The sequence below is a fragment of the Paramacrobiotus metropolitanus genome, unplaced genomic scaffold (assembly GCF_019649055.1).
Source record: "Paramacrobiotus metropolitanus isolate TYO unplaced genomic scaffold, Prichtersi_v1.0 Parri_scaffold0000068, whole genome shotgun sequence".
Classification (NCBI taxonomy): Eukaryota; Metazoa; Tardigrada; class Eutardigrada; order Parachela; family Macrobiotidae; genus Paramacrobiotus; species Paramacrobiotus metropolitanus.
In genome coordinates, this window is record NW_026570288.1 from 13,102 (window position 1) to 26,325 (window position 13,224).

Below are 13,224 nucleotides of genomic sequence, written 5' to 3' on the forward strand. Positions count from 1 at the left end.
TATGGTGTGTGTGGAATACTGCAATTAAGAAAAATGGGTAATGCCGACGGCCCGACTGATGGTTTTTTCAGACATCCAGAATGCTGCAGTGACTTGCTCAACCAATGATATTAAAGCTTGAAATAAAGCCGAAAGCAGTTTGATGACTACAGACGTTTATCCATATTATTTTTTAATCGCCGAATTAATACATATAAAGTGGTATACAAAATTTAGAGAAGCGTTGAACTTGATGTTTTGTGCGTGTGCAGTTACGTAGACATTCGCACTTCCCAATCGTATAACGGTTGATAGCGTCGTACGTTGTTGATCGTACTTACAGTAACAAAAACCGAAAGACTTTAATTAGTGCCGTATTGAATGAAAATGTACTACAGTGGAATTCTCTCAAAGCACAGCGACATCATTACAACAAGTCTTCAGATGAGTTTAACTTTTACATAATTATAAAAGGAATAATAAAAGGTATAATATTAAAAAAAAGAATAATAATAATAAAAGTATAATAATAAAATAATAAAAAAGGAATGGGAATAATAATAAAAGTCATAACTTCTTCATTAAACGCGACAGTAAGCGAGTAGATGGTACATGTATATGAATTGTATATAAAAGTAAACGGTACATGTACCGTTTACAACTTGTACTGTTTTCTTATACCGTTTATTACTACGGTACGACTCTTATATTATTATTCCATCATCCATATGCAATACTAAGCAATGATTTCGCATCGTAAGTCAGACAGTTTAGTGTAATAGGTCTCCCTGATTTTCCCGTAGCCATTTCGGCTGTCAGCGTTTTTATCAAAGCCAGCCAGGTTCCGTTTCTTCTTTGTTGCTAGCACACTGAAAAACATTATGTAGAAGTACCGGCAACTGTTCGTATTCGTATTCATCTGCGCATCAGAACTGTGATGTTATCACTAAATTAATAATTACTTTAGTGGTAGCATCAAATTCAGATGCAAGCATTTTATTTGAATACGTAAAGATACCGGTACCTCTACATGATATTAAACGTTAGTTAATAACTGAACATCACTTTAATTTTAACGTTGCGGCGATATCGTCGCAAACCGCGGTTTTCCGTACTGCAGAAACTGTTTGCTTGCGCGACAAAACGCAGCACTGCACTGAATGTCACGGAAAAGAAAATCAAACTTTACATGTAAATTGGTAAAACTGCAATAGCGTCTGAATTCGAATCTCGTGCGACGGTAAGAACGTCGCTGCGAAACAAGTCTTGGCGAGCATGCTGGAAAACATTCCTGAACCCTTGATGGAACAAGAGGTGTGAGAGTACAAAAAGGCGTATTCGAATTTTGCAGCGTTTTATCATGTATTTGAACACTGCGTATTAGCCTGACAAGAGTAGTTAGTGGTTGCTGCAGAAGTTTTTCGTTGATCAGCCGTTGATTTTAGGCCTGTTTTTGTCCAGAATCCATGCTGCAGTATTGTGATAATTAAACGACCAGCTCCTCCAGTTTTTTATTATACGGTTCCCACGGGTTCAGCGTGTAAATTTACGGCTATTGCACTTGTGTGGTGTCAGTGTATCGGTGTGATTCGTTTTCTTCCTTGTTTCGGACTATAGTCCTTCTTTCGGAAGGACACATCACACTCATACCGCACCTGTAAGTGGAAAAACTGTGACTTTGTTATAATTAATAATGTGGCTATTTCATCTGCGTGCTATCGGTCTTATCATCAGTATAAAAAATTATATGCAGATATAAATATTTCATTTATGCAATATCTGGCAAATAATTCTACAAGTATTTTAATTTTTTTTTTTTGAAATAATTGGCAGCTTAGCGATTTTCTTTTCGTAATGTTTATTGCTGTTGCTCTTTTTATGCATGGTGACTGTTAATGCTGTTACCTTCAGAACGGGCAAAAAAACTACAAATACGCCATACGGTTATCAAGTTGTCGCAATAAAATTTATCGTGTTATGTTAACTCGTATATTCTAATAAGCCTTAAGGGATCACTAGCAATAAAAGTGGGTTTGGGAAAACGGAATAGCTCGAAAACAGTGACCCTTAACCGTGTCTGTACAGGAGCTCTAGTCTTTTACGCTTGTCTAACGTTTTCTTGAGCTATATCAGCCGTTAGCTGCATAATAAATTGAGGAAAATTTAATTCTCTACAATTCAGTATATAACTTGTCCAGGAAAATATAAGCTGAGCAATGCAAAAAGAGTTTTACCGAAAAATTCCAACTGCTGAACCACCTTGCGAACACCCTCGTTTGGCAGTTCAGTGCAGCAATACAGTACAAGACTTTTTCGTTTAATGCTTTCTGAAACTATTTCAGAAAGTTTTGCTTGATCGATTCTGCATCTAAATGTAGAGAAAAAAATTCTCTACGTTTTACTATCTGCCTGACATTCCAATCTCTCCTGAAAAACGTTAAAATAAAAGAAACTTCGATTCCACCCATAGAGCCCCATGCTTTCTCTCGTCTGAAATATTCTGTGCACAGTGCATTACAAAACCCGCATGCACGCGGGTATTGCTCATTTTACTTGCGTTGTGCGTATTCACAGTATTTAAGTGCTTTTTATTTTAGTTGTGCGTATTAATTTAAGTGTGTTAAATGTAAGTAAGTATTAAATTTAAATGTGTTCTACATACATTTAGCATGTCATTTTCACTGGCTCACATTATTAGCCTAATTTTCATAATTTTTCTACATAGGTATTACACTTTGGTAAAATGCCCTCCAAATTCCACTAAATAGTCAGTGTCTGTGTTCCGCTCGTACATATTTGCTCTTTAATTTATACGTGTAGGCCATACACCTACGGAAAAATGAGGACGCTCTGGATGTGGATTGCCAGTGCCACAGCCATCGGGCTTTGCCAGCGAGTACAGGCCAAAAGCGATTTACTGCCGTCCGATAACATACCGTCTGGTAAGGGGATTTCCTGCATGAACTTTTTGCATGAGTCTCATAATAAAGTTAATAAGTTAGTTTAATTAGTCTTGCTAATTTACGACATTTTGTCCAGGGACCAAGGAAGCAACAAAGCCGTCACTCGAGGCGCACAATGTTCCTGCCAATTTTCCGCTGTCTTCACGTGCAAACACCCGGACGCTACAAATAAGACGGTGTCCTGGCTGCATAACATGGCCAAAATTATGGACACGACGCAGGACAAGAAAACGCGATACAATGTGACAACAGAACCAGGGACGTCCACCTTCACTATCGCACGTCCAGGTCGAAGATCAAGGCAGCGTTATGTGCCAGGTGCAGAGTGGGGCGGGGCTTGTCGAAAACACGGTAACCTTTAAAGTTAGCCAATTCGGTAAGTAATGGCTTTATTACTGGTCGACAAATTGCGTTATTATTGCTTGCATTTCTAGAAATAAAAGTAAACCAGCAAGATGTTACTGGCGAGACCACCTACGTTCCTGACAGAACAACGGGTGTGACGTACACCTGTGCGATCAAGTATGTCCCGAAAAACGCCCACTTGAGTTGGTTCCATAACGGAACAGAGCTGAATGCAACGACCTGCAAGAGTAGGGAGTGTTACTGAGAATTTTGTCGAAGAAATACTGAGTAGTTGTTTAATAAATATCTGCATTATACAGACAGGAAATGCATAATCGAAAACGACAATGTACCTGCGGATGTAAAGAAAGCCGTCGTTTATTATCCTGCCGTAAAGAGCGCCCCCTCTGATGGCATGCAGTGCAAGCTGGTTGCGCCGAACTTGGTGTTCGGTGATGGTGGCCACGCGCAACAGTCAGGAGCCATCAAACTGGTAACATATGGTGCGTAAGTGAGAATCGTTACAAATACAATGAGATTCAAAGGCGCGTTGGCGAAGGTCATCTGTATGGGCGAGAATAAGTGAACACTGAGTAATGCTGGTTATGATTTTACTTATTGACTGAAAAGGTCAAGGATATTTTTATCGACATTAAATTTTTAAAAATTCATCTGTATTACTATTTTTTAGTAGCCCAAATTGAACACTAGCTTGTTGCCGGCTTCGTACATTAACGGATATATGTAGACGTACAGACACATAATTATAAAGTACATGCAGATATGTATGTATCTCGTAACTGTATATCATGCGCATCCTGCCTTTTACTTGTTTGTGATCCTGATTGGCTGTTGCAGGAACGCCAAAGTTTTCCGACTCGAATGTCACGAACCAGCGCATTCAGGTGCATAGTGGTCAACTTTCGACTGTTGTGTGCATGGACTCCGTGGACGCAAAGCACACGTCCAAGCTGCTTTTGTATATCGGCAAAGCGATGGTTGCCGAATCATTCAGCGGCCCGGATAACAAACCGCTAAATGTGGCTTACCAGTTCGTTCCCCACCGAGATAATAACACTGCCCTTGTCGAATGTAAAAGCATCAACAGAATCTACGGAGAAATGAGCAATTCATCCGCCAAACTGCCACTCCGCGTAATATGTGCGTGTGTATGAATGTACCTTACGTACTTAATTCTGTACTTCGTAGAATACAATATCATCTAATTTTAAACATGAAGCAAGAAACAAATTTTCAAAACTAATAGTGAAAATATTTAAGGTTATCTCTTACTTGGTACATACGGTGTAAGATGTTATAAGATTGTTTGAGCTGCCTTTGTCCACTGAATAAAGCAATAAATCAAATTAGTCCTTAAACAAAATCATTCCACTAAGAGTTTTTGCACTTGCAGTTCGAGTACTGTGTTATGTACTTAAAGTTAAGAATTCTGTAAATCTAGAATTTTTATGTAACCATATCGTTAAGTACGAGTAGTCATAGACACGAGTAGTTTTTGTGTAACCATATTGTCATGCACGTAGTACGAGTAGTTTTTGTGTAACCATATTGTCATGCATGTTAAGCATTTTTTGGTCCAGTGCGGTGTCAACTTATTTCATATTACCGTAAAGCGAACCTGTTCTATGAGCAAATAATGAGCGCCGCGCTCGGATCTTAAAAGTACAGATAACTACTATATTAAATAATGCCTTCTTTTTTTGTAGATGGCCCCGAGAAAGCATCCGTGTTAGTAACAGCACCATCAGTCTCTCCACCAAACGAAACCTTCGCAGCTTACTGTCATGCCGGAAAGAACAACCCACTGATAAAATTCACCTGGTCCATACATCCTTTGAGGGGACGGGGGAGTTCGTACAACCACACCGACTGCAGTGAAAAGGGTATACTTACTGCACTTAAGGGATTTGGCCCGGTACATAGCACCAAATTCGTGTACATACACGGGAACTTTCGCTGTCGCGCACTCCCAAACACTTTTTTGCATTGCTGTATGGTAGTTTGTAGCCAAAAGATTTGTATACATAGGCGTGAAATCCGTTTGTGCGCGCAACATCCGGTCCGGGAGTTATGGCTGTTAGAATATTCCAAAAGTTTAAATGCATTCAGGTGTACCAAAGTCTCATTATGGACCGATCCTTTCAAATTTTGCACATAAATGCGCATTACCATGAAGATTGTTTTGGTACGGATCCAGACTTTCATGATTTTTTCGAATTTTAAAATGAATTTTAAAAATTTTAAAATTCATTTTAAAATTCGAAAAAATCGTAGAAGTCTGGATCCGTAACAAAACAATCTTCATCGTTATGTACGTGCAAAATTTGAAAGGATCGATCCATAATAGACTTTACACTGAATACATTCTTTAATTTATTACCCTCATAACTCCGCAACCGAATGTTGCGCGCAAACGGATTTCAACTACGTACACAATTCTTTTGCCTACAAAATACCATAATGCAATGCAAAAAAGTGTTTGGGAGTGCTGTGCGAAAGTCTCGTCGGTGTACACGAATTTGTACATATAGGCCAAATCTAAAAAAACTGATACCAGAACACCCTAAACAAACGGAACATTTCCTTGTGTAGGAGCAAACAGTTGGATAGGAGGGGCAATATCACACGCCAGCATTATGGTAACACCTGCACACGGAGACAAGGAAGTCAACATCACGTGTGTAGTCACGAATCCGACCAGTGATGTAACTGTCGCGGCAACCGCAATAGTGCAGGTGAAAGTCGAAAGCGCCAACACAGCAGGAAACATTGTGGTCATTGTCGTTGGAGCCGTGGTTGCGGGCGTTTTGGCACTGATACTGCTGATGGTGTGGGTTATCTGTCGCAAAACCGGACGGTGCTAGAGTGGGACCATACGAGCCATCTGGTATGTTACCAACATAAAATATAAGCATATGTAAAATAATTTTCGTATTATTGGGCTCTTCTTACGTGCCACTTGCCGCTTCGCATTCAAAATATTGCCCTAAAACACTGTTAAAGATTAGGCCTGATTTACTTATTTCTAAGCGTCGATATCAGAGATATATAATGACAAACGCATCATTTTAATTAGTAATTTCAAAATCAATATTGAACCTGTTAGTATCTGTAGCGTATTTCAGCATACTTTATCAGGCATAATTATCACGGCAATAACCAGACACTACTAGTACTGCTTCAAAATTAAGTTAGGAAGTAGTACGTATTGCTTTATTTGTTTAGCGTATTGTTGCATGTTCGATCGGAAGACAATTGATTACTTGTAGTGCCAACAGACAACTGCAGTAAAAATGAAAGACAGCCAAATGGTTCAAATGTAGTACCATTTGCCCAATTATGGAGTGTGCTGTAGTGCGACTTTAATGTTTTAATTGTACGTAGTGCGGCGTAGTGGCATTAGCCCAAACCATCTACAATATCCGCCTTTTTTCAGCTACCCTTGCTCATGCGGCCATGCTATTGCTAACCAACATTAGCAAGTCAGCGCTCAATCCTATTCAGCACATATCCTTGCGGAAATCATTCATACTAGTAAACCTTTTTAATCGTTGCTAATATTATAAATTAGATGGAGTTTCGTTTTGTTATTTTCCGGGTTTAATACGCTACTGCACGCCTGTAGCAATGCTGGGATACTGTACATTTATAGGCTTTTAATTTCGTATAAGGGGACAAGCAGCTGGACAGTGGTCAAGCATTACAGTAAATTCGACACAAAGCCGCATGGCCGTATCTTGGATGTATATGGCTCGTGTAGGAAACTGGTGACTTGGAAATAAAGCCGAAGGCATTTGTAAAATACCAAAATTGATTCGGATTAGTAGTGGAATATTTGCGTATACCGAAAGGTTTGGTTTAATGAGTGCCGCCCTTTCTCAGCCAATCAGCTAGTTAACGTTAGGTCTCTTTAGCTAGTTGCGATTCATTTCCGGTCATCCTGCATCTACCGTACATACTGTGAACTGCCACATTACTTAATCATTTCCTACTATAATACATAAATAACACGAGCTTGCAGAACGATTTTTTCAAATAGCATTACCATTATTCCGCTTTCAGACAATTGCTGGTGATATTGTTGTTAAGATTATGTATATATGTATAATATACTCTGTACTTTGGCGCACCGTGTACAAACACAATTTCAGATTGTGAATTTGTAATTGATCATTAAGCTTTCTGTACTGAGATTCTAAGTAGCAGCAGTAAAAACATGACCAGGAAATGCTTTTCAGCTGCATACTAATGTTCATTATTCAATAAAAATCCCAACCAAATTGACGAAAATTTGTTAATCAATGTATATAAATTTTACTAGGTAATTTCGCAAAATAAATTAACAGTGTATTGTACACTCTGCGTATACTGTGCAGTACAGACCGTTACGGGCTGCAGACGAGTGCATTACTTATGCACATCGCACAGCCACTCCCATCAGAATGACGTCCCGACATCTCAAAAATTTCGAAAACTAGAAATAAAACGCATTTCGGTTACCCGACTAGACGGTGCTACCGAGTTATCGTTTTTGTGGAAGCCGTACCCTCGAAACACTTTTTTCGCCGTCTCCGAAAACGGTGATGAACAACAACATCAGCGAATGTAGAGCAAAATTGAAATGCCTCCAGAGGATTTGTTTCATGGGGTCTACGTGACAATCGTGCTTCAGATACTCAAAGGAAATAGTAGTGTCTAGAAGACATTCAGGCTTCTCGATCATATGGGCAAAGAGCACCGCGGAGAAGCAGGTCAGCAATGCCGCTTTTCGGTTATGAAGTTACCGGTACGAGATAGGACAGCCAGACAGTGCACTACCCGCAGCAGGTTGACATAAATGCTGACGCGAATGCAGATCTGCGAAGCTGAAATTGACCAAGTAATTATGCAGGTCAAATGACGCATTAATACTGCACTGCTTCCTCTTGGTGGCCGAGAACACCGCACCAACTCGCACATGGCTGTCGCTTGCTGCCGCCATTTACTGTTTGTTCCGGACCTTGATGACTCGCTGACGTGCCGTTAACGGATAATATACCGGGTTCGCTTGAACCGGCCAAAGTCTCAGATTTTGAGAAAATTATTGTCACGGACCCGACATGCCAGATGTAATTCATTGTGATCTAAGTGTAGCGCGTAGCATATGAGCACGGTGGATCACGTCATGGCATGTCAGATGTAACATCCCGCTGCAGATTTGGTAAACAAAAATAATGAATCAGGTCGCTTTGGTTCAGCAGTCACTGGGTTCCGCACTTCTTATCGCACACGGATGGCACAGGATAATATGACCTTGACCGCCGTCCTGGCACGATGTGGAACAAAGCTATCTCAAATTAACTGCACGGATGATCTTAAAGATTCTGTTGCACATTCGTCTCTCTGACGAATTCTTTATAATTTCGCAGATATTTCGACTGTGAGCCGTTCGAGGCGAACTCTAATACAATGATGTGCACAGGATTGTACTTGAGTTTCCTTCGAGCTCCTCAGCCGGTGCAGAACGAGGGCAGCGATAGCTCTGGATGCACCGGTTATAAGCGCTGGCTACGCAGCTCGTACAGTCGCGATCGTGAATGGTAACACAGTCGAAAAAGGTCAAAAAATTCAGCGGCAGACTCGGTTCCAGCACATTGCTGGAAGCTGACAGCATAAACCGACAGGGCATTCTCGTCACCCGGAAGTTTTAGCAGCAAACCATCCGTAGTATGCGGCCGGAATCAGCATGCCGGACCCAGTCCTGGGCGACACAGAAGAAACTTTGTAGCGCACAAAATTCCAAAGCCAGGTAATTCCACCAAGGTACGTTATGGCTACCACTGTAAGCAGTATCTCGTGGACTAGAGTAAGCTGTCTACATACTTTCGAGTCCGTCACATGCGCCGACACTGTCACCTCCAATCTGAACGCCGGGACCCGACTATCGAACAACAGCCACTTCCACATTTCCGATGTGGATGCGGAAGTTACCGTTGCTTGACAGTCGATCCTCATCCAGTAACCCTTTAAATGAAGTCGAACATCTCGTCACCAACTCGGCGTGCGCTGTGAGAGATGTTATGGTCGTTGTATTCCGCCGCTGCGCATCGCAGACACTCGTTCCAACTTTCTGACCACACGTCTGCCTGCGTTCCGATAGTAATCATGAAGCCAACAAGCTATGCATGGCGGCTACCTGAACGCCGGAAGCCGTATCGCCAGACTTTGGTGAGAAGCCGGTTAATTGTCGATCGAAATGACTGAAGTTGGGACCGGGCCGAGCGGTGAACAATCCAGCAACAGCCACTTCCACATCTCCGCTGAAGTACGGGCGGCCTTGAAGGTGTTCCACAGCATACGTCTGGCAGATGATCCTTGATGTACAACGGTGCTAACTGGACTGCAACGTCGGCAAGTTGCTTGTGCACCGCTGGTATTGCTGCCAAAAGTCTTCCCGAGATTAATGCCCTCAATAATGACCAGTGTGTCGCCTTTTCAGAGACCTAGTCACGGATGAGTTGCATCCGTCAGTGGGTTTCTGAATAGGCAATACGGTCGCACTTCCGAATTTGAAGCATGGAGATCTTGCCAACCAGCTTCCTGGAAACTGAAGTGGTGCATAGGAAACATAAGACAGCATATAGAAAGTCATGATTTAAATTAAAAGCTAAAATAAAGTTTTCAGTGAATATAAAAAGCACTGTCATCGATATCTGAATAACCATTCAAGGAGCACAATTCTTGAAATTACCGGCATTTTATCTATTTGAATCACAAAACAAATTAAAAGAACAGTTAGTTGTACACTGGGATGAATTTGAATTCAAGAATTATGTCAGAAAAGGCGTCGTTTTTATGAGATTGGAACCGGTTACTGGATATAAGTAGTTTCTTTCGTTTTGGCCACAAAACATCCCACCTTACCGATTTTCAGCAGTGCTTGACATACCGGACGGAATTAATCCGGTCATCCTGTTTCCCATAAAACGCCGACAGGTATCTTCAGCCCGATTCCGTTGATTTTGTGTTGTGCTGCTGCAGCAGTCGCACAAATTCAACGAAATTGTGCTGAAGATAGACATCCACACGACCGAACTGGATTTTATCCTGAAAAAAATTAGGATTTTTGCGATTAATAATTTTAGTAGTGATCGAACAAAAATTAGTCACCCTTGTTTTAATGGTTCAGTTTTAGATGTCCATTCCATGATCTGTATGTTTACAAAACATCAAACAAAAACCAGAAAGTTTTGATACAATATATCATTATTAAGGGATATTGTAAACATTCACTGATGCAAGCATAGAAATATTTAAATGAGCAATCAGGAATCCAACCAGTCTATGATTAGCGTCGATAGAATTAGTACCACTATTCCATCCAGATACTCTATATAACGTATGAATCGGTATGATTTTAATGTGCACATACGTTATATGACATACTTAATGTATTGTCAGCCTGACAATAAATAGTACAACAATAAATAAATAATGTGCACATACGTACAACAGTACGCATGTGCACATTATTTATTTACGTATGTGCACACATAATAAATAGTACAACATTACTGTCCTACCTATTTTAAATTTGTTTGGGTGGAAGACGAAATTCTTTGCGGCACAATACAATTAAGTGGACAACGCAGAATGCTGAAATGTAATCGCCTGACATGCTTCCAAATTCTGATCTGGTTTAACTTGCTGCAGTTTGATACGAGCTCGTACGTCCTAATGCGCTCAGAGATTTTTCTTACATTTCCCAAAAAAATGCAAAGTTTTGCTCAAATGATTCTTCACTCTATTCTAAAAAGATTGTCAATATCAAATATATCGCTACCATGAGTGGACATCGGTCAGAATGACCAGAAGTAGGCAATCTATTTTCCAGTGTTTTATGATTAATCACCTGTGCCCAGGGCCGTCGTTAGACCCCTATCCAATTTTCAAAACACTACTCCTCCTACAGTTTCCATCCGTTAATTTTTCTGAATACACCATTGAACTCAGCGTAAAATTCTGAACAAGATGATTGAGGCCGATTTTTGAAATTCAAATTTCCCCTGGATCGACTACCACGGGCGGTTGCCCTGTGCGACAAACATGTTTTTGGGGCTTTCCCCCCTGGCCCCCTAAACATATTTGACACTAAAAAACACGTTTTTAGCTTGTTTTTACTCGTTTTTCTTGAACTTTAACTAATATTGAGTGATTTAAATTTTTTCATGATTCTACATCCCCCTTCCTTTTCCGAGTAGATCGACATGTCGTTAAAAGACCGCGAAAGATCATCACGAATAAAGTTGGTAAAACAGGATTTGTCGACGGTCGACGTTCGTAACTTTTTAAAATTGTAAAGTCTGTCATGTTTTTTATGTCGAGGTGCGTATACTGAGCTGACGCTTGCTAGAATAACAAAATGTTTCAACACCTTCATTTCTTTACCTAACATTGGCGTTTTGTAAAATATTATTCTACAAAGAGAAACGGCTACACGAGCTGGTGATCAAGCAAAAAGACGGCACGAAAAACAAGTAGAGCTTCGTTTTGGTAGCCCGGAGCGATTGCATACTTGGTGAAACTGGTTAGAAAGTTGGTCCTGTTTGGCACAGCAAAAAGAAAATCGCTCAAAACCATTTAAATTTGATAAAAAACGAGTAAAAACAAGCCAAAAACGTGTTTTTTAGTGTCAAATATGTTTAGGGGGCCAGGGGGGAAAGCCCCAAAAACATGTTTGTCGCACAGGGCAACCGCCCGTGGTAGTCGATCCAGGGGAAATTTGAATTTCAAAAATCGGCCTCAATCATCTTGTTCAGAATTTTACGCTGAGTTCAATGGTGTATTCAGAAAAATTAACGGATGGAAACTGTAGGAGGAGTAGTGTTTTGAAAATTGGATAGGGGTCTAACGACGGCCCTGCCTGTGCCTACCGAGTCATAGTCGCAGTAGCGCATATCGAGAACCGGAGATGTTGGCGAAAACGTCATGGCAGATTAAAAACGATCGTGAAAACATTGAACGTCTTTAACAGCGGAAGGGAGTTAATCTGTGTGCTACCGGTATATTGCGGGTCCGTCTGAATTAGCCAGTACGGATACGTACGGACTCTGATGTCTAATCAACTGCACCGGAAGCCGCATTCCCTCGTTTTTTAGTATGTAATCGCTGAGATCGACGCGCACTGCAATGGCCTTACAAAATTTCTTTGTCGCAGCCAGACATTTTCTCAAAGCCGTTTTCTCATTTTCTTACGCAGCTAGACATTTTCTCAAAGAGCTGCCTAAACTGCAGTTGTAAATGTAAAAACGTAAAATGATATAAATAATTAAAAAATCAGTTCCGTATTAAGTTGAAATTTCAGTTTTCTCAAGCACCGAAATCTGCCTAAAAAAGTAACGAAAGCAATGAAAATGTTGAACATACTGTTATACACTTACAGCTGGCCCGGTAACGATACTATTATAGGTTCTTCGAGCTTTAAATCCGGATCCAATTGAAACACGCGGCTGACGGTACCAGCGTAAATCTGGGCAATACATCCGTGAATCAGGAGGTTCATAAACTTTATAATGCTGCATTGGCGAGGGAGAATTCCGATACAACATGTACACTGTAATGCCGATGCAAAATGGAGCCACCATCGACATGCTGTACAATAGAAAAAATATCAGTGCAAACAAATTAAAAGCAATTTACGAAGTCAAAAAGGTCATATTTGATTTTCATTGAATAATAAAAGTACCGAAGAACATCCTACTGGTAATACGAAAATAGAGATGAAAATAAATTTTTGCTTCTCTCTATAAAAATTATTCACTAGCCAACCTAGCTTTGATCGCGTATTTTGTGAATGTGAGAAATGTGGGCTTGCCGGCTGATAGCTGCTATCGACCTTTGATACGATCTGCTGTGGTCATTGCAAATGCGACGAACA

At 40.5% G+C, this 13,224-nt stretch overlaps 1 protein-coding gene and 1 long non-coding RNA gene across 2 annotated transcripts; both read left to right on the plus strand.

Moving 5' to 3' along the window:
* The first annotated feature begins 1,388 nt into the window (after nucleotides 1–1,388).
* Nucleotides 1,389–3,068, plus strand: LOC129594509 (uncharacterized). The gene is made up of 3 exons (XR_008691206.1): nucleotides 1,389–1,636; nucleotides 2,800–2,921; nucleotides 3,019–3,068. It is a non-coding gene; the product is annotated as an uncharacterized LOC129594509 (long non-coding RNA).
* A 138-nt stretch (nucleotides 3,069–3,206) lies between these two features.
* On the plus strand, nucleotides 3,207–7,018 carry LOC129594501 (uncharacterized). The gene is made up of 7 exons (XM_055491202.1): nucleotides 3,207–3,318; nucleotides 3,377–3,535; nucleotides 3,608–3,790; nucleotides 4,146–4,448; nucleotides 5,015–5,191; nucleotides 5,901–6,195; nucleotides 6,745–7,018. The coding sequence occupies exons 1-6, from the start codon at nucleotides 3,252–3,254 to the stop codon at nucleotides 6,170–6,172; spliced, it is 1,161 nt and encodes a 386-aa protein (XP_055347177.1). The 5' UTR covers nucleotides 3,207–3,251; the 3' UTR covers nucleotides 6,173–6,195; nucleotides 6,745–7,018.
* The last annotated feature ends 6,206 nt before the right edge of the window (nucleotides 7,019–13,224 follow it).